A 21,365-nucleotide genomic window follows, 5' to 3' on the forward strand; every position below is an offset into this window, starting at 1 on the left:
TTGTTTTTGCTTTTCAAGTTTCTTGAGATGTATTTTTAGCTTATTATTATGGAAATATTTCTACTTTGTGGATGTATGCATTTATTACTATAAACTTCCCTCTGAATACTGCTTTTTCTGTATCTCATAGGTTTTGATATGTCATATTTCTATTTTCATTTGTTTCAAGAAATTTTTTAGTTTCTTCATAATTTTTTTACTGGCCCATTTGTCCTTCAGGAGCATGTCATTTAATTTCTATGTATTTGTTCAATTTTGAAACTTCCTATTGTTATTGATTTCTAGTTTTATTGCAGTGTGGTCAGAAAAGATATGTGATATGATTGCAATCTTTTTAAACTTTGGGAACTTGTTTTGTAGCCTAACACGTGGTCTATTCTAGAGAACGCTCTATGTGCTTATGAAGAAAATGTGTATTCCGCAACTATTGTATGAAATGTTCTGCAATGCGTACTTGGTCCATTTGGTCTAAAGTGCAGCATAAATCTAATGTTTCTTTGTTGATTTTTCTGTCTAGGCAATCATTCCAACGCTGAGAGTGGGGTGTTAAAGTCCCCAACTATTATTGTTTTGGAGTCTATTTCTCTCTTTAGCTCTAATAATATTTGCTTTATATATCTGTGTGTTCTGGTGTTAAGTGCATAGGGGGTTAACATTTAGGTTTATAATAATCTATTCTGGATTAATACCAACTGAATATTCATGGTATAGAAAAACTTTTTTATATACTTCTGTTTCCCCTGCCAAAATTATGTTGTTATTATCACCAGTAATATCTTTATATATTGTGGGCCTACCAACATAGATTTAAAATTATTTTATATACTTGTCGTTTAAATTAGAGACAGAGTCTCTAATAAGATAAAAAAAATAAGATAAGATAAACAAATAAAATAAGAAAAAAGAAAAGTTGCAAAAGAAAATACAATAGTACTGTCATATATTAACTCATATCATTATCTTATATACTATTTTTAATTTCTTAATGTGGATTTGAGTTATTATCTAGTGTCTTTTCATTTTAGCCTGAAAGACTCACTTTAATATATCTTGTAGGGCAGATCTTTTAGCAATTAACTTTCACAAGTTTTGTTTATCTGGAAACATCTCAATTGTTCCTTTATTTTTGATAGATAGTTTTGTCAGATATGGAATTCTTGGTTGACAGTTATTTCCTTCAGTATTTTGAGTATGTCACTCCACTGCATTCTGGCCTCCATGGTTTCTGATGAAAAATCAGCTGTTAACCTTATTGAGGATCCCTTGTGTGTGACAAGTCACTTATCTCTTGCTGTTTTCAGGATTCTCTCTTTGACATTGGCTTTTAACAATTTGATTTTAATGTGTCTCAGTGTGGCTCCCTGAGTTTATTCTACTTGGGATTCATTAAGCTTCTTGGATATGTGTTTTCATGCTTTGATAGAATCTAGAAAGTGGTCATTATTTCTTCAAATATTCTTTCTGCTCCAATTCTGTCTTCTCCTTGGAATTTCATTAGGCATATATAGTCATACTTTGGAAATATTTAGTGTTCAGTTCCAGACCACCACAGTAAAGTGAATATCTCCATAAAGAGAGTCACATAAATTTTTTGGTTTCCCAGTGCATATAGAAGTTATACTTATACTGTATTTTAGTCTATTAAGTATGCATTTTGTCTAAAAAATACATATCTTAATTTTAAAATACTTTATTGCTTAAAAATTCTGACACAGAGACATAAAGTGAGCACATGCTGTTGGGAAAAAAATGGCACCAATAGACTTATACAACACAGGGTTGCCATGAACCTCCAATTTGCAAAAAAAAAAAAAAAATGCAATATTTGCGAAGTGCAATAAAATGAAGCATAATGAAGTGAAGCACAATAAAATGAGATATGCTTTTGCTTGATAATATCCCTTAGCTATCTTAGGCTTTGTTTCCCTTTTTCTTTTTTTCTTTCTATTACTCAGACTAGAAAATTTCAATTGACCTGTCTTTGCATTCACTGATTCTTTCTTTTGCCAATTCACATCTGCTCTTGAGTCCCTCTAGTGAATTTTTTATTTTAGTTACACTTTCCAACTCTTGAATTTCTATTTGGTTCCTTTTTACAATTTCTTTCTCATTATCGATGTTCTGTATTTGATGAGACATCATTCTCCTGATTTCCTTCAGTTCTTTGGACATGGTTTCCTTTAACACTTTGAACATATTTAAAATAGGTGATTTAAAGTCTATCTAGTAAGGCCAATATCTGAACTTCCTTAGGGACAGTACTACTGATTGATTTTTTTTCCCCTCCAAAAAAAAAAAAAGCCACACTTTGTGTATTTTTTCTATGGGCCATATTTTTTGTTTCTTTTCATGCTGCATAATTTTTTGTTGAAAACTAGACATTTTGGATAATATAATGTGGCAGCTCTTGAAATAATATTCTCTCTCCTTTCTAGGATATTTTATTGCTACTTATTGTAGTTTCTGTTCTTTATTTGATTAATGACTTTTCTGAAATAATTTTGTGAAGTATATATTCTTTGTAATGTGTGGTCATTCATGTCTCTGTTCCACTAGCTTAATGGTCAGTTAGTGATTGGACAGAGATTTCCTTAAACACATGAAGGGAAAAAAATCTCCTACACTTTGCTCTGTGTATGTGTTGGAGAATGCATTCAAGACTCAGCCCAAAAGTTTACAAATCTGTCTTAGCCTTCACTTCCTGGGGGGGAAGAGCCTAAAGTCAGCCTTTGGTGGGAACTTAGGGCCTTCTGAGGTCTCTCTTGAGCATGCACCCAGTTCAGGCATGTGTATGGATATGCTGGAGCTTTTCCACATCTTTATTCATCAAAGCATCTCGTTTCTCTGCCTTTTCTCCAAAGATTTAAGTTAGTCTGCTTTTTGCCCCAACTATTTTCTACTGCCTGAGGCAGCAGTGAGTAAAACTTTTTCCTCAAGATGTTTTTGACAACATTCCCCAGGTATCTGTTTTGTCACTGGAGGAGTTCTGGGTTACATGAGATAAATGCAAGCCTTTGAGATAATCTTTCAGGGAACTACCAGTCAGGTCAAAACACATCATTTTAGTCCTTTCCAAATGAGGTCCATTGTGCTTCCTATAATTATGATACAGCCCCATCAGGGCTATCATTTGCAAGGCTGTTGCTAAGCTAGAGAGTTGGAATGGGACTAGGGTCAGTTAAAATCCCAAAAGCTTGTTGTTCTTATTGAGACTCAGCTGGGTTTTCTGATTAAGCATTCTCCTGGTTGATGCAAGCTGTTGGTTAGTTTCCAGAGTCCCAAAACATTAATTTGCCAGGATTTTTTGTTACTGTTATGGGGGGATAGACTTTTGAAATTCTTTACTCTGCCATTTTCACTGACATCATTGTTTAGCTACTTATTTTAAAAGATGGGCATTCTATATTATATTCAGAATTTTTTATTTTGTGTGTTTTTTTTTTCATGAAGGGATTTGGGGAATATGTAGCCCATAATGTTTCTGGAATTGTAATTTACCAATCATTTTCAATCCACTCCAGTTTGGCATCCTACTCCACTCCTGCAATAAATTTACTCTTGTTGAGGTCATAAACAACTTCTATTTGCCAAATCTAGTGAATACTGTCCTATTCTCAACTGTCTAACCTTCTCTTGAGCGTTTGAGAGAGTAAACCACCACCTTGTGAAAACACTAACCTGTCTTGACTTTGGTGATACCACATTCTCCAGGGTTTTCTGCCATCTCTCTGCCGTATTTTGTTAGCTCCTTGTCTTAGTACATCTTATGCTGTTATAACCAAATACCACAGACTGGGTGATTTATAATGAACAGAAATTTATTGGGCTCATAGTTCTGGAGGATGGGAAGTCCAAGATCATGGCACCAGCATCTACCGAGGACCTTTGTGCTGCATCATCCCATGGCAGAAGGTAGAAGGACAAGCAAGGGATGAACTCATTTTTATAACAACCCACGCCCATGATAATGACATTAATCCATTCAGGAGGGCAGAGCCCTCATGACCTAATAACCTCGTAAAGTCCTACCTCTTAATACCATCACAATGACAATTAAATTTCAGTGTGAGTTTTGGAAGACACACTGAAACCATAGCACTCCCTTAAATAAATTCTCTTCCTCCTCCTAACAATCTTGACATGTTGGAGGTCCTCAGAGTTTGGTTCTAGCCTCTCTATTTTTCTTTTTCTTTTTTACATTCTTCTTAGTGTACTATCGAAGATCTATCCCTAACCAAGACACATCCCCAATTAAGGCTATGAAACAACATAGCCTTATATGCGGCTATCTTCTGGCCTTCTGCACTTAGATGTCCCTCTGTGGACAAAACCAGACCATGAGGGCATGACACCATGAGGTCTAGTCTGGGTCTAAGGACTAGCCAGTCTGACAACTTTATTTGGCTTTAGTTGCCTCCCCTTTGGTTACATTAATGGTCCAGAAAATAAGAAGAGCAACCGACGCAGTGAGTGGGTAAGTCCATGAGAATTCTGCTTAGATTGAGAAGTTCAGAGCTGGGGTTCCCTGAACTTAGCATTTTCCTAAGTTAAATGAACTATAAAGTCCGTGATTGTCTGTTTTGTTAACAGGGATAGATGAGTACTGAGGGTATTTTGCAACCAGATGCTCCTTGGTGAGCTGTAAGAAGACAGTTTCAGTCACGTGATGGTGATAGTGATCACAGAGTCCATACCATGATAATGAGTCTAAACTGCACCACTGAGAGGCCTGACCGTATTGAGCAGTGGACCCTTAAAAGAAGAGTTGCTGAGGCCTGGGTAAGCAGGGCAGGATGTGTGCATGAGACACCCAAAAAGGCCACAGGTGTACACCAGACAGGAGCAGGATTCTGAAATCGATGAGGATGAAATGAAGGTTGGAAGGAAACAAGTGTCGGTCAGAGGTAGGAGGGCCTCCTCCAGCAGCACCTCTGGGTGAGCTGAGGTTACTGTCCGTCCTGACCGAGAGCCCTCCTTGGGAAGTGCGGTGACAGGCTACAGAGGCTAGAGCCAGAGTCTGGAAGGATGGCCCGTGGTTGCCGGTCCGAGATGCACACAATGAGGTTGACAGCATCACTGGGGAAACGGGAGGAAACGCCGTAGCGAGGGAATGGACAAGTCGGGGGCTGCACCACCTGTGCTGACTTAGGGAGGTGAGGAAGAGAGAGGACAAGAGGAATGTGGGAACATGAGCAGACAGGCGTGATGTGGGCATCAGTTAGAATGCTGTGGGCTGCAAGTCACAGAAAGGCAACCCAAACCAGCTAAGGCCAGAAAAGGGAATTTTTTGGAGGCTTACAAAATCCTCTGGGAGCTGGAAAATGGACAGAAATGACAGTGGCGCTGCAGAGCCTAAAGCAAGAAGGATACGGATCATCTTCTCACAGGAAGCGCCTGGGCAGGACGCCTCCGCAGGACACTCGCGTGCTGGAAGGCACCGTGGTCACAGCAGGGCATCGGTACTGCCACCAGCACTGTGATGATGGCGACTGTTCATCTCTCAGTCGCATTCAAGATGAGATGCAAAACCAGGCAGGGGAATATGAGGGGAGGATGGGGGGTTCCTCCAAAGCAGGGAGGGCGAGACATGGTGCAGCCTAAGAACAAGTTCCCTTCCACTGTGGCGGATGAGGCGCAGGGGGTGTAATCTTGAGGGTAGGGGGACTTGAGTGAGTTTGTCACCTTGGAGAAAAGAACCAGTCAGGGGGGCAAAAGTAGAAGAGCAGGCAGAGGTCACCTGCCCAGGGGAGGGCCCGCCCGGGTCTGCTGGGGAGAGGTGCGGAGAGGTGTGAGCGAGAGGAGGGGCGTCTGCGAGATTTCGGCTCTCTCTGTTCCAGTGCCTGCCTTTCCTCAGCAAGCAGGGGTTTTCGCAAGGGAGAAGGCTTGTTGTTCAATAATGCAAAACTGGCCAAAATGCTGATTCATCATTTCCTAAAATCGGACTCTTTGCCTAGGTTTCAGGGCGGGGAATCAGACCCACTTCCTCGCGGGACCCTGTGGCGTGCGGGCAAGGGTTGCCTTTGGAGCCCGGGCAGCTGATGCTGCAGAAACGCCTCCCCGACCCCACTCCAGGGGAAGGGCGACAGCTCCTCAGAATCTCAGAGCACCCAGTTCCAGGATCCGGGAACAGGGCTGCCCTACTAGTGGGCTCACCTTTCCGTCTTTCCTCTCAGCCCAGGGCGTCAGGTCCCGGGGCCTGGAGTCCTCCCTGCAGCCGCCTCCTGAGTGCCCAGAAGGAACCCAGCACTCACAGGCAAGGCCTGTGCTACTAGTCAGTTCCACACACACACTAATAGCAGCCTCCCCTTGTGAGAAACCCACAACCAAACTTTGCAGCTGAATAAAATCTTTATCTGAGAGCCGTTCAATTCGATGGGGAGCCCAGACAGTTGTCCGAGTGGAGCAAAGATTCATAGGTGAGTAGTGTTGATCTGAACCGAACATTTACAGAGGCCTAAAACTGAGGTCTGCAAGCTCCATAGAACCCAAGAGCTGCTCCGAGCCCCCTTCAAAGAAGGACTCACTGCCCCACTGCAGAGTGAGTCAGCTGACAGCTGATAGCTGTTAGCTCATTTAGGGCAAGCCTCAACTTCCCAACCAACTCACTGTCTTCTTGAGTGACCCCCAGCCAGCGACCGTGCAAGGCCACAGAACACAGGCCTGGCCACCTCCACCCAAAGCCAGGCCCCTCGCGTGGGTCATCTGCTCAGAACTCGCAGGTGGGCTGGCAGGGATGCTGGCAGGTCTGCAGGGCTCTGACACCGCCCTCCCTGCCCAGCCTCCCCCCGGTTCCTGAACAGGTGTTAATCCCTGATGAAGCTCTCATCTCAGCATCTGTACCCAGAACCGGCTGCAACACCTCATTCCCCATCCAGCACTCAGTAGGCATCCCCCAGTCTTAGCTGCTGCAAAGTTAAAGGTGATGTGTGACAGATGCTACAACAGAGGTTGGAACAAAAGGTTATGGTTATGGTGCCTGAACCAACTTGGTACCCCTAAGCCACCTCTCCCCCGGACTCTAGAAAATGTGCCCAAGGTTACAGGTCGCTTTCCTTTGTGCTCTGGTCTCAACCCTCTTGCTCTGGCCTGGTGTGCCTGGGTGGTTTTCCAATGCCTCATTCTGGATTCTGCACCTTTGTCCTTCTGCACCGGATCCCAAGACTCTAAAGATGCCAGAAAAGTGAAGTTTGGGACTCTAGACCTCTTCTGGGGTCCTGGGCCACAAGTGTGAGGGTGTTCTGTGGGTGGACTGCAGGGCATGGGCAAACTGAAGTTAAAAGCCAAGCCAAGCATCAAATGAAGACATAAGGTCAAAGGGCAGAGATAGACTTTAGGCCCAGGGCAGCAGGACTGAGGCCAGGGATAGTGGCAAAGGGAAAAGTTTGCCCTTTGGGGCAGAGCAACCTGCAGGGCTCAAGTGCCCAGTTGTGAGACAGACCAAGAAATGCTCAGAGCACCAGCAAGACACAAAAGTTCCCCTTTGATGGATCCTACACAGCTTTGCAACTTAAAAATCTAGAAAGAATATTTTAAACCTGAGATAATGTAAGTTTTGTGTATAATAGTTTATATTTAAAGTATGGGTGAGGGGGCAGGAGGAGCCCACACTCCTCTACAGGTCTGGCAGCAGGACTTGTGGAAGGTTCCTGTGGCCTCAGGCATGGGCGATGCGGGGGTGTTAAAGGTGTAGAGCTCTACCCACGGGCACTGAGCAGGGAGGTCCCGCTGGAACAGGCTCTGGGGGAGTCATCGAAGTCCAGCAGGCAGAGAAGAGAGGGCAGAGTGTGTATCTGGTGGGCAGGTTGGCTGTAGGAACAAAGAGGACCAACTGCATACTGGCTCTATGGAGTGGAAGTTTATTTCTGTCTCTCATAACTGTCCGAGATGTTTCCGGGTTGTCAATGGGGGCTCAGGTCCACGCAGTCATTCAGGGACCCAGACTGCAGGGTCTCTACCATTTTCTACAAGGGAATTCCAAGGTGGCTCCGCCCCAGTCGACCAGAAAAAGGAAATGAGCTTGGAGGGGTGCCGGGGAGGAGTCCTGTGGGCTTGGCCTAGAAGTGGCCGCATCACTTCTGCTCACATGCGATGGCCAGGACGCAGTCACACCTAACTGCCAAGACGCTGGAACGTAGAGTATATGTGCATTCCCAGGACGAAGGGGAGACCGGACTCAGGTGGACAGGCAGCGTTCTCTGCCCAGAGTAGGGAGTCCGTGGCAACTGGGGCACACACAGGGGACGTGGTGAGGGCGGGCCAGTGGCGTGCTGGCCAATGCCTAACAACCAGCTCTCTGGAAGAAAAAAAAAATTAAGGCATGATTTACAGAATTTACTGATTTTCTTGGTATAAATACTCTCAGCACAGTCGATTTCAAGCTACCAGCATGATGTCACTGATCACGAGTGGGGAGGACAGCACGGTAGCAACCCAATATATGGTGTATGCCATTTGGATACGGTGGATGTAAATAACCTTAAGAACAATAAATTGTAGTGCAATGATTAGGAAATAATGAGTTTTGAGTATTTGTTACTTTTGTTTTTAATATATTTATTTAATTGTAATTTAATTTCTAATGATGTCCTCGTTAAAAAAAAAAAAAAAAAAACTGGCTTACAAGATTCCTGAAAATTTAACATTCAGCTTTCTTGCCAGTGGGTACTGCCCAGACTGGCCCAACACACCGCTGGGATGGACAGAAGGAGAAACTGGAGCCTGAGGCTGGGAGATGCCCATGAACACCTTGAGTGACATGCTGGGGAGCTGGGGCATCCGCCTCTGGCAACAGGGACAGAGAGCACTCCAAGCAGGCAGGCAGGGGACACTGGTGCTGGTGACCACTAGGCAGGCATCGCAGGACCAGAGTAGCAGGGTTTCCCCCTCTGCCTGCAGAAGAGCTTCCTCTGGTCCTCCCTGAAGCTCCTGGACCAGGGAAGCAGGGCTCTGCTGTCTACATGGCACCTTCGTGAAAATTAGAGAAAAGCACCACCCTCCCCCAGCTGCAGCTCCCCACCCCGCTTGCTAGAACACATGGCTTTGCCAGTAGAACCCAAACCCAGCTCTCCACCTCCCTCTGCCAGACACCTTTGTGCAGTACACAGACTGCACAACAGCATGAGCTGTCTCCAGCTGGGGTTTGGGGCAGATGCCCCTTTCCACTTTCGGACTGGGAGACTGATTGGCAGATGTGCCTCTCCCTGAGAAGAATCCCCCTCGGGATGGCACCAGGAAAAGACCCTCTCCGGTGGGCCTGCAGTTGTCTCTAAAGCCATGGTTCTCATCCCTGGCTGCGTGTTGGATCACCAGAGGAGCTTTTACAACTCCCGATGACCACACCAGACTAGTTAAACCAGAGCCACTAGGGGTTGGCTGTCAAAGCTGCCCCCTGTGCGGCCAAGGCTGAGAACCACTGTTCTGAAGGTGCCCTGGCTCTGGGCCAACCGATGTTGGTGGGTGACCATCCCACCAACAGGTGTACGTTTCAGCAGATGCCTCCTGGAGAGTTCTGACCCCTCGGTCCTCTCTGCACACCCTACAGCACCTGCCCCAGAGCAGCCCTGAGAACATGCGGATGATCCGAGGCAGGAAACCAGTGGGGGTAGACACAGGACCACTGCCCCAGAGCAGGAAAGCGGGCAGTCTCTCTAGGTGCTAACCTAGACCTGCATCTCCCCTCCCTGGTCTTGGTGTCCTGCTTATAAGTGAAGGGAGTGGGGCTCTTTCTTCAAATAAAAACTTACGCAGAAGGTCAGCATGTTCAATAGATCCCCCTGGCCTGCTCTTGTCCCCATCCCACCCTGCCACCTACAGCCCCAGCAGGATGGGGAGGCTCCCAGGGCCCCTGAGCAGGGTGCGGGGAGGCTCTGCTTTCCCTTCCAGCTAGACCTGTGGATCCTCCATCCAGGGAAATTCTGGGAGCGTGGCCTGAGGGCGGACAGGAGGAGAGAACTGCTGTCTCCACCCACCTCGGCTCCCCCACCCTTCTCCCATGCAGAACGTGGATTAGCTCCTGCCTTTTCCCCAGCTGCCTTCTGGATTTGAGCCCAGAGCCTGTGGGTTCATCCAATTCTAACTCTGATCCCCAGAAAAGCAGTCAAGTGAACACAGTGACTTAATGTCATCGGGGGAAACAGCTGCACAGGAAACGCACCCAGAGGTGGTTTTTTAACCAAAACAAGTGTGAGTGGACCCAGACTAAGTCTCAGGGCATTTTCTTGCTTCTGACTTGGAGAAAGTGGTCCAGGCTGCATTCTTCACAGATGGCTTCCTGATTGCTCAAGATACTGTCACAGGTCACAGGACTCAATATGAGATTTTCCAGGTCGATAGTCTCCCGGCTCCCCCTGGGTGGCCTCTGTCCCAGCCTGACCAGGCTTGTACCTGGCCCTAGAGGAAAAGGAGATCGACTTTGTCATGCGCTGGTGTTTCTTGGATCTGCCCATCAAGCCGTTATTTCATGTGGGCTCCTGCCCTGCGCCCACCCGGGGCTCAGGGAGGGAGTGCAAGAGGGGCCACCTAGGGGACTCAGATAAGGCCCAGGAGAAGCGCTTAGTGGCTCCCTCTGCTGGTGGAACCAGGAGAGTTTCACAAGTTTCACATGCTCAAAGCACGACAAGGCCTGCGTAGCTAAATCAATGTGGAGAAGGAGAGGGAGCTGCACGTGCGAAGGCACGGGGACAGCCGGGAGCAGGGGCCGCGTGTGCAGATGGTTGTGTGGAGCACCAGAAGAGATGGGTTGAAGCGGAAGCCATGGACAGCACCATGAAAGGCCTTGAACGTTACATCAAGGTGCCTATTCATCCTCCTGAGGAGTAGCTGAGGGCCAGCACAAGTGACTCGATGCTGAGTAAGACAGCTCTGTCTCCGCGGACTCTGCATCTCCCACGCGCTGGGCCATGTGGCTCACCACATCCTGCTGAGTCTCCCTCCTTCCTCTCCAGTCCCCCCTCCTCTCCACAGTCCAGACTGTCTCTCCCTGGTGGGGGCTGCTGCAGTGATCTCCCTGAGGGCCCCTCTTCCCCTCTGGCTGCTGGGGTCGATTATGCATCAATAGGACATTTGGGGATCAGTGGACCTGGGGCACTTGGAGGGTTGTGGAGGGTCAAAGGGAGAGTATGGCCATTCAAAGGAGGGAGGCCCTTGTTCGAATCCCTCCTTTCCAGCTGCTAAGAGGGTCATACACAGTACTCAGGCCCAAGTAACCAAGACACAGGCTCAGGAGCCTAAGAGGCTACATGGGGTGATCATCACGTGCAAAAATGCAGGTCACTGTCCAACAAGGTCATTGAAGGCTCTCAAGCTAGGACCTATATGTTAATGTGAAAGGTAGGAATTGGGGTAGAGAGACTGATGTCATTGAAAAGCGGAGCTGTAGAGACACAGCCCTGCGTTCAGATGCGCACCCTGCCGCTCAGTAACATGTGACTTTCGCAAATTATTTAGCACTGCTGTGCCTTATTTCCCTCCTTTGAAAAGCCATGAGTAAAACACCTGCCTCCAGAGTTTGAGAATTAAATGAGATATTTAAAATAAAGCACCAACCTCAGTTGGTACCTAATAAGTGATAGCTGTTGTGGTGCCACATAGTAGGTGCCTAATAAATGATAGCTATTATTGTGATTGCATTTCTTGGGCAATTTGGGGGATCTTGAGGCCGGACCTCCCCAAAAGCCCCAATACACACCCTTTAGAATTATGCTAGGATTAAACAGAAACATGGCCATCAGCAGAGATTCACTCTTCCATTCAGTGAAAATTTTGAGATGCTACCATGTGCAAAGCCCTGAACTAAGTGCTTCTTGGGCACTCTTACTCCTATCGCCTTACTAAAGAGGCATAAATAGTTAATGTCCCTAACAGGTATCTTCCTGCTGGTCGAGTCCCCGAGGATCTGAACGTGCGGGGCTGCTAGCTCCAGGACACACCTGTCTTTCAACACGTAGAACTGTGAGCTCAAAAGCGTCCCATTGGGCTGGGCCCTGGAGGGGTCTGTGGTCCGGAGGGGTCTCAACCTCTCTCACCAAGAGCGCTCTCCCACCTGGCCTTGGCAGGGTGTTTGGGCCAGGCAGCCGCAGTCCCGTACACTGCCTCCAGCCTCTTGGTGGCTCAGGCCCGCCGGCTCACACCCCGACAACCCCTTCCCGAGCAGACGACGGCCAGAGCCGGACGCACCCGCCGGCCTTGACCGCTCCGCCGGCCCCGCCCCCGGGCCGCGCCCCGCCCCCGACGCGCCCCGCCAGGCTCGGAACCGAGACCACGCGCGCGCCTGCGGGCGGTGGGACTGCCCGGCGGGCCCCGCCCCGGCCCGGTGATTGATCGGCAGTGATTACTGAGGCTTTAATGGTCCGCGTGCACGGGAATTTATTCCACGATGGATAAATAATGCATCGAGGTTTATGTAGTCCGAGGCGAGCCGTCCGTCCGTGCAGAGCCAGGAGAGGCCGACGAGGGAGCGGAGCCAGCGGGGCGTGAGGGGCGACTGGGCGCCAGGAAGAGCAAAGGGAAGTGGATGACAGCATGATCGGCCCCGCGGGGCTGGCCGGGCACCTGCGGGAACATGCTGAGCCCGAAGATCAGGCAGGCCAGGAGGGGTAAGTCCAACTTTCTGCGGTTTCTCTGGGCGCAGCGCGTGCCTTCTGGCAAACGGCGGCGCGGACACTCGGGCAGCTTTCTGTCGCGCCGGGTGTCAGGTGGGGCAGGCGTTCTGGGACTGTCGCCTCTGAATGGAGAGTATCTTCGTGACTGACGTGCCCTTCCTAGCCAGGCTCCTGGGCTGTGTGGGGCAGACCTGAGATTGCAAAAGGGCGGTGACCGTCTTAGCGCCTGAGTGGGTACACAGACTGCACCCCACATTCCGCGTTTTATGGAATCTCTCTTTTGCTCCAGGTGATCAGGTGGCAACTCTGGGCAAACTTTGCTTCTTTAATAAAAAGAAAAATGCCCAGGATTTGCCCTGTGGCCAACACAAGAGTGGCCCTTACCAGGGAGGGCAATGCCCTGGCTTCTAGAGTGGCCGGCTCCAAGCAAGGGTCTTCATTACTGCTGCCCGGCTCGAGCTGCAAGAAGCAATTCCTCAGGCGGGCAGGGCGCGGCAGGCGTTCCTGCCAGGAGAACCCCGGAGAGCCGGGCAGGGCCTGGTGCCAGGAGCAGGTGGTGGGGAGCAGATGCAGAGGCAAGCAGGAGATGAGTCCAGGCCTGGCTAGCCAGCCCGTGTCCAGCCAGCATGTGTCCCAGCAGAGTGGCCTGGAGACTTGCCACTGGATGGAGCTAGGCACAGCATCTCCCTGGACAGCAGCTTCTTGGCCAGGGCAAGTATCGTTTTAGATGAGAACATCTGTCTTTTGTGAAAATAGGATGTGTCTTTTCAGATGGCCAGTGTTTGGGCGGGGCTGAGCCTCCCTTGTAAGCAATGAGGATGAGGATGGGTCTTGGCGTGGGTGAAGCTTGCCTGGAGAGCTTGGGAACAGCGTGTGGGTCTCCCCAGGTGTCGGTGGCAGGGGGCCTCCAGTCTACTATAGACTCACAGGGAACACACCGATCTCTTTAGCAAGCCCTTGGATGACTTTCCTGCATGGGACCAGCCTTCCAGTGTGTTCCAGAGCCATCAGGACCCCACTGTGTGTGCTTCGGGACAGGCTGGGTCCCCGTAGGCAAAGGAGGACGCTGCGTGGCTCTGCCGAGGTGTGGGGGCACAGTCTGGTGACGATCCAGGCAGTGGGCCGGGCCAGACCCCTCCGAGTGAGCTTAGTTCTCCCCCAGTCCCGTCTAGCGAGCTAGCCACTGGCCACGCATGGCTATTAAGCATGTGACGTGTGACTAGTCCAAATCGAGAAAAATACATAACAGATTTTGATGATTTAGTACAAAAAAGAATGTAAAATATCGCATTAATAATTATTTTATATTGATGACATGCTGAAATGACAATATTTTGGATATATTTGGTTAAATAAAATCTATTATTAAAATTAATTTCACCTGTTTTTCCTTTACTTTCTTTTAATGTAGCTACTAGAACATTTATAGTTACGTATATGGCTCATATTATATTTTTTATATTTCTATTGAACGGTGCAGCTCTAGGAAGAGACCTTTGCTTCAGCAAAGGGGCTCACAGGCAGCCTGCCTTAGAAATCCCAAAGTTCTTACAAACATTAATTTTAAGTCCGTAGTTCTCAAGCAGGAGCACTTTTGCCCCCCAGGGAAGATTTGGCAATATTTGGAGACAGTTTTGGTTGTTCCAACTGAGGGCTGTTACTGGCATCTAGTGGGTGTAGGCCAGCCACACTGGCCTTTTTCCTATTCCTTAGAGCTCCATGGGCCTCCTACCACAGGGCCTTTGCACACCCTATTTCCCCCTGGAATGCCTCCGACACTCACACACATGCACTCACACAAGCACACACTCCTTAACTGCCACCCACCCTCCAGCTCTGAGCTCGTGAGTTGCAGCCAGGGAAAGCTCCCACGCGCCCCGGTCTAAGCCGGGCCCTCACAGCGTGCTCTCCCTTCCTTCACAGCGCTTGCCCCAGGTTGTAGTTGTACACTCCTGAGTGTGACTGTTTGATGGATATTTGTCACCTGCACTGCTCTGTGAGCTCCGTGAGGGCAGGTGAACATCATTACACCCCCAATGCCAGGTTCCTGGTGGGCACTCAACATGTATTTTGTGAATGAATGAGTGAATGAATAGTTGAGTAGTGGGGAAAGCATTAACCTGGGAGGATGGGGCACTATCTCTACCCTAATTGGTCCAGGTCCTTAGGGAAGTCAGCCCCCCCTTGGCTGGCATATATGTCACAGATATTTTCCCAATCTGTTGCTTGCCCTTTACTTCTATACTAGAAAGGTTTTTTTCCTCCCCCAGATTTACATGTGTTTTTAATTCTTATGTCATCAATCTATCAATATTTTCTTTCTAGAATTTCTGCCTTTGTTTGGAATATTGCAAAATACAATTGGTGTTGCTAGGAAGGAATCTTGGCCAGGAGCAGCAGCGCATGCCTGTAATCCCAGCACTTTGGGAGGTCAAGGCCAGAGGATCTCTTGAGGCCAGGAGTTCAAGACCAGCCTGAGCAACACAGAGAGCCCCTGTCGCTACAAAAAAAAGAAAATTTTAAAAATTAGCGAGGCGTGGTAGTGTACACCTATGGTCCCAGCTACTCAGGGGCTGAGGAGGAGGATCGCTTGAGCCCAGGAGTTCACACCCGGGAGCTGTGATCTCACCACTGCACTCCAGCCTGGCCACCAGAGTCAGACCCTGTCTATAAAAAAAAAAGAAAATTTAAGGAGGCCCCTTCTTTTAGAGGAAATCATTAGACTGATGAGCAAAGTTACAGCAGCTTTAGCTGTCTCCCTTGGCCGAGCGTCAGTGTCTTGGGAGCTTGATGAATGGCAGAGCCTGGTCAACTCTCCGGGGCTAGGAAAGCTCTGTGAGTGTGACGAAGCACTTTCGATGGCCTGGTTCTTGCGATTTTCCCACGAGAAAGTAAACCAGCATTTATTGTGTACCCATGCTCCTGGCATTTTTGTTGTACTTACCCCATTGAATCCTCACGACCACACTATGCCGCAGTATCATTTTTACCATTTTGACAGATGTGGAAGGAGAATTTATATTTCTGTCTGTCCAATGCTAAAGCCTCCTCCTTCTCCCGACCCAGCGCTAACCAAAGGCTGCTGCGAGTGGCCCTGCGTGTCTCCAGGGGGGCAATAGATTCCTCGAATGATAAAATGCAATAATATTTTTAAGAAGGTGTCCCCATCGCACCTGAACACATGGAGGTTAGATTTAGGTAACTGATGGAATGCTGAATATTGGATCATTGATGACTAGCACAAAACTAAGCAAATGAAAAAGCAAGGCAGTTATGAATCCCAGGGAAAACAAAAATTTATTCACCAAAGAAAAATTATTATTGTATACGACATAGTTCAAGTGACACTAGCAATGGCACAGCACTAATAATGGAATTCTGTTATTGATCTAACCAAAATTGCAGTGCAGCTACATTGGGAGGATCAGGTGAGTGCGTATGTGTGGGGGCAGGGGGCACAGAAGTGAAAGAAGCAAGATCCTCCTCTCCCAAAGTGAGAAGTCCGTAGGTAACACCTAAAAGGGAAAAATCAAGACGTGGCAATAAATGAATACTATTTAGAAATGTAGAGGGAAGCGACAAAGAACCAGTTATAAAGTTGAAAGTGGCCACCTCTGGGGGCTGGGGGGTGGAAGTAAAAGGACACGAGACTGCTGAGTTGCACCCCCAGGTTTGTAGGACTACCTTAGCAGTGGCGGGGAAATGACAGCCCAGAGGTCACCCGACCTCACACCAGCTCAGCTTAGGGTTGCTCGGAGCCCTGGAGGATCCTGCTCTTAAGGGACAAACGGGGCTCACAGGCCGCCTCTGATTGCTTAGTTCTGAACAGCACGGCTTCCTGGGATGTGGCCATGGTGACCCCGTGCTGCCCCTGCCCAGGCTCATCAGGTACGCTGAGGGTTCCCTGCAAGAGGCCACCTTCATGGCCCTGAAAGCAGGGCAGCTAAGGAACCGTAACCTGGTTAGGTGATACAGCATCTGGCTTTGCCTGATTCAGGGAGAGGACCGGGGCTGGCAGAGGGGTCAGTGCGGCTTGCCAAGGAGGAGGGTATGAGAACTGTCCGCGGAGGGTGGCACCAGGGTCTGGGCCAGAGCCCAGCCCGGGACTGGAGGCGCCATACGCAGGAAGCTGTGTTGGAGAATGAGGGCTGGAAGAGACGCACCCAGCAGTCTCCCTGCTTCCAGCCCGGGCTCTGGGCTGCTTGTAGCTGCCTGTAGCTGACACTTACCCGACAGCAGAGGTGCCCAAGCCTGACATCCTCCCCACCGGCCAGGCCCTTGCACCGTGAAGCGGACCAGGCTCCCTCTTGTCTGTCCCTTCTCAAAGCTGCGCAGAACTGAGATGAAATTGCATAGCATAGCCCCTCGGATCAGCAAAGGGTCCAAGACAAGTCCTGGGGACCCTAATTGGAGGGAATGAAAATTCCCAATTTGGGGGTCTTTGAACCACACTGGCCTCAAATCACATTGCAGCCAGATTCTTTTGAATACTGCTTATTCTAGGATTTTCATTGTTCACTCCCAAAATATTTTATTTTTTTATTGAGGCATAATTTACATACAGTAAACTGTACAAGTTAAGTGTCCACTCAGTGACCCGCACCAGCTCCAGACATGGAGCATTTCCCTGACTTCTCCTGTGCCCCCCAGCCACGCCCAGCACCCCCAGCCCGAGTGACACTTTTCCAGTTTCCACCACTGCAGTGGTCTTGTCTATTCTTGAATTTCGTATAAATAGAATCAAGGGCCCGACTCTCCACTATTAGTAGATTACAGGCCACACAGAGTCATTCTGTTTTCCTCTTTAAGGAAGGAAGAAAAGTGGGAAAATTTCTACTGAGCGCTTAGAATGTGCCAGACGTGTGCCGGCCCTTCCGTTGACATGCGAGCGTCCCATTTTCATCTCTGCACCAACCCTGTGAGACAAGGGAGAAAACAGACGTAGGATGATTTAAGTAAAATGCTCAAAACTGCACCACTAAGATCAGAGCAGCTTAAACTCTGAGTTCCGAGAAGCCTCCCTCCCAAACTCATCCCTGCCCAGAGGCCGGTACAGGCCAAGGTGTCACCAGGCCGCTTATACCCCAGCGATGCCACGCTGTCCGATTCAGTCCAACCCTCAGGAGCACCTGCCTTCATGGGCAGTTATTCACAATGCCATCGCCAGGTGCAGGGCCAAACAAAAGGTGGGTCATGCCACCCACTCTGTCCCGGCCCATCTCAGATGTGTCCAGCCACAGGCAGCCTGGCCACACGGCAGGCTGGAGGGAGAGGGGAGGGGATCGGATTAGATGGGATGTGGAGGGGTGGGCGTCCTGTGGAGATGGCCCTCACTAAGGGTGCCAGCAGCACCCTTAGTGCAAAAACACAGGTGGCAGGCTCACTCTCGGGCCCGACCCCATCTGCCTGGTGATGTTGAGGAATCCCAGATTTGGGTGCTATTTCACTTCAACTACCCATATGTCTGGCAAAAAAAATTAGCTAGTTCAAATGCTACAGACTCAGATCCCATCCCCCCCACACTTGGATTAGGAGACAGATGCGTATTTAACTATTCACGCGCTCACTGAGCATTTAACAATAGCAATCACCATTGCTACTGTCTTCTGAGCTTGTGTAGAATGCTGTAGAGCAAGCACAACTCATGAAGGACGGTATTTGTGCTCTTCACTGTCCTGGGGGGCCAGGCCTTCTCTTGTCCCCACCTGGCAGCTCTGGGCACTCCTGGATAATGAGAAGCCTTAGAGTCACTTTTGTTTGCAACGCACAGGTCACTATTCTCACGTCCGTCCCAGGGCTCTGACCCACCTCTCTGAAAGCATGCTTCTTGGTCTGGCCCTCACTTCAGAATATCGCGTGTAGTATGTCTTGGTGCCTTGCTGGAACTTCCATTTTGAAGTCCTGTTGCACCTACTACATGCAGGCACATGTGTAATCTCCTTTCATCCTCGAAAGACACCGATTGAGAAAGAGACCACTGTTGCCTCATTTCTCAGAGGAGGAAACTGAGCCCCAGAGAGGTTAAAGAACTTGCCAGCCAGGAAGGGGGAGTGCTGGCATTCAAACCCTGAAGGCTTTTGAACATGACAGTATGTACTCACTCATTTACGCAACGGGCCTGGGTCCAGGCAGCAAAAGAGGAGAACTGTACCTGGTGGAGAAACCCTCCATGCCAAGGCCCAGGGGCAGGGGCCTAGGGCAGGCTGTGAGCCCTGGGTGGCTGCAATGCACGAAGGCAGTGGCGGACGAGGTGACGCAGCAGGGGAGTGGGCCATCCCACATGCAACAGAGCTCAAACAGTGGAGTGATGTGGCCGAGCATTAGGCAATGCTGCAGGCTGCAGTGTGGGCAGCGGGTCTGCAGGGAGTGGCACTGAGGGCAGGGAGAGAGGGACACACCTGTGGGAGCAATGGTGTTTCCCCTGCCGTCCGCCATCTGCAGAGAGCACGAGGAGCCACTGTCCGAGCAGATCTACCGGGAGCACTCGGGTGCTGCCGGCTGTGTGCCTCTGCTTCTGGACACTCCATCCCTGGCGCCAGCTTCAGGCCGGGCAATGGCTGGCACGCTCCCCCCCACCATAGTTGTAGGTACCAAGGTGTTTCAAGAACATGGGCTGAAAACAAACACTCTTAGCTGCTGCCGCCACCACCGCCAGCCCCCAGACCACCCGTCCATCTGCCGCTGCCTGAGGCCCCGTGCCAGGGGAAGGAGTGGGTGGTTTGTGCCCAGGAGAGGGGCACTGCAAAGTCAAGCCTCCTCCCTCCTCCTGCCTCTTCCTCCCAGATACCTTTGACCAGCTGTTGGGAAAACCGAATGTCTCTCCCATGGCAGATGCTGGACGTCCATGAGGCCCCACCCAGCCAGCATCCTTACACATTCTGCGCACAGGTGCTGCCACATGTGGGGCTAGCGCAGCTCCAGGCTGGCCTCGCGGCCGCAGACAACTAAAGAAATTGGCCATGACCTTACTGTTCGGAGCTGGGAAGAAATGATTTATTTGCAAGACAGGCCTGAACTGGGTTAGGAGGTGGCCTTGAATCTCTCCTCCAAGGCAGCCTGGGCCCCTGCCCTGACTGCTGAAATCATCGACAGCCCCAGTGATTACTTAACCAAGGGTGGAGAATGTATCGATCTAAGCTAATGGCCATAGGCAGGCAGAAAATGAAACTTATAATCGACACTGAATTACATCGACTCCACCGATCGCAGGCTCCTGGTGAATGGTCTGCTGGTCTGAACAGAAGCAGAAGCAGCACGCACCGGAGGTCCCAGGCCAGCGGCTCCGGAACAAGATCCAGGACAGAGGACAGTCTTCCGAGGGGCTCAGCCTGCAGGAACAGGGGACCGTAGTAGGCACCGCTCACTCAGCGTTCTCCGCTTACAAACCGCTTGCGAGCTGTGCGTTCACACCATCCTCCCACGGTCGGGGAGTTGCAGGATGAGTATTCGCCCCATTGACAGGTGGAAACCCAGGGCCGCGAGGGGCTAACCGGCCCAGGACTCCAGATCCCAGGAACCTTCCAGGGCCTCACACAGCCTCTCCTCACCCCCCGCCCAGCAGGAAAAGTAGGAAAACTGCAGTCTGGTGTTTCGAGCCTCCCGTGTGCTGCTTCTCTGACTACCCACAAGGAACCCGTGATCACGCGCCCTTAACTTTGTCATGTGTGGAAACAGGCTGAGGGTGGGAGAAGTCACGCGGGCAGATTTCTTCCCAACCAAGAGGATCACCAACAGAGGCACAGGGCTCTGAGATTTGATCATTTCCCACCTTCTCTGAACTTGAGGACTCCTGTCTCGCGTTCATAAACGGAGCGAGGCGCCCTCCACGTCTGAGCTCACGAGCCCGGCGGCGCGAGAGGTGCGCGTCCGGCCAGAGGCACGTGCGCGGCCCGGTGGCGCGAGGGGCGGAGGTCAGTCGCTACGCTTTGACAGCAGACCTCGGGAAGCACCTGCTCGGGCGCTGCGAGGGTGCGTCGGGGATGCTGGGCAGGCGGGAAGGCGGTCCAGGCAAAGGGAAGCGACACGCAGGTGCAGAGGTGTGGCCCAGACAGCTCGTGGGGGACCGGCACGATTTGTGTGGTTTTGGAGGGCGGTGCCACGTGGCTCACAGAGGCCTTCCACGGCGCGTCAACATCAGACCCGCGTCGCTGATGGCTGAGGGTGCGGCGAAAGCTCTTTCCACCCTGAGAAGGGGTCACAGCCTCTTCCAAGGAGCCGCGGTAAGAGGAACCGCAGAGTGGGAAGACAGCAGAGGTGAGAGGAGGGCTAGCAGCTGCCCTGGCCCAGAGGACAGGTTTCTGTTAGTCTGCGGGGGCTCAGGGTAGCGTCTCTTCTAGGGTAGGGGTATGGCCCTGGGCATAGAGCCAGACTTCCTGGGCTGGAGCCCCGCACTCTCTCGCCCTCAGTGTCTGCCGTCCCCTGCTGGGCACAGCCTGCTGGGCTGGCCTCGTTCATTCACCCAGCCTCCCCCCCAGCCTCCCGACCTGACTGCCTCCCTGCTGCCCTCACGCTCCCCGCCCTTTGTATACACCTGTCTTGCCCTTAGCTCCGCCAGGGCAGGTGCGTCCTTCGCCTCCACACCCGAGCAGCTCTCGCAGTGGACACGCAGGAGACCCCATAATCTCAAAGACAAACGCCAGCTCCAGTTGAATCTGGGGGTGCACCCTGCGTGGAAGTAAAGAACAAACACTTCGGGTGTCTCCCAACCTCCCCCACCCCCTGGCCAAAAACCAGCCCCAAATGAGCCAGGAGGCAGACCCAGCGTGG

General features: G+C 50.4%; 1 protein-coding gene across 3 annotated transcripts in view; it reads left to right on the forward strand.

The window, feature by feature from the left end:
• ARHGAP22 (Rho GTPase activating protein 22) overlaps positions 1-21,365 on the forward strand; it is a 166,002-nt gene that overhangs the window by 18,266 nt on the left and 126,371 nt on the right. For 2 of the 3 annotated variants that reach the window (XM_012651262.1, XM_012651265.1), the window contains exon 1: positions 12,257-12,593. The exons of the other annotated variant lie outside the window; for it this stretch is intronic. In XM_012651262.1, the coding sequence (XP_012506716.1) occupies positions 12,560-12,593 (34 nt within the window). In that variant the 5' untranslated portion in view covers positions 12,257-12,559. Of the gene's footprint in view, positions 1-12,256; positions 12,594-21,365 lie in introns of those variants that run through there. 3 annotated transcript variants of the gene reach the window in all.

The sequence above is a fragment of the Propithecus coquereli genome, unplaced genomic scaffold, assembly GCF_000956105.1.
Source record: "Propithecus coquereli isolate 6110/MARCELLA unplaced genomic scaffold, Pcoq_1.0 Scaffold351, whole genome shotgun sequence".
Taxonomy (NCBI): Eukaryota; Metazoa; Chordata; class Mammalia; order Primates; family Indriidae; genus Propithecus; species Propithecus coquereli.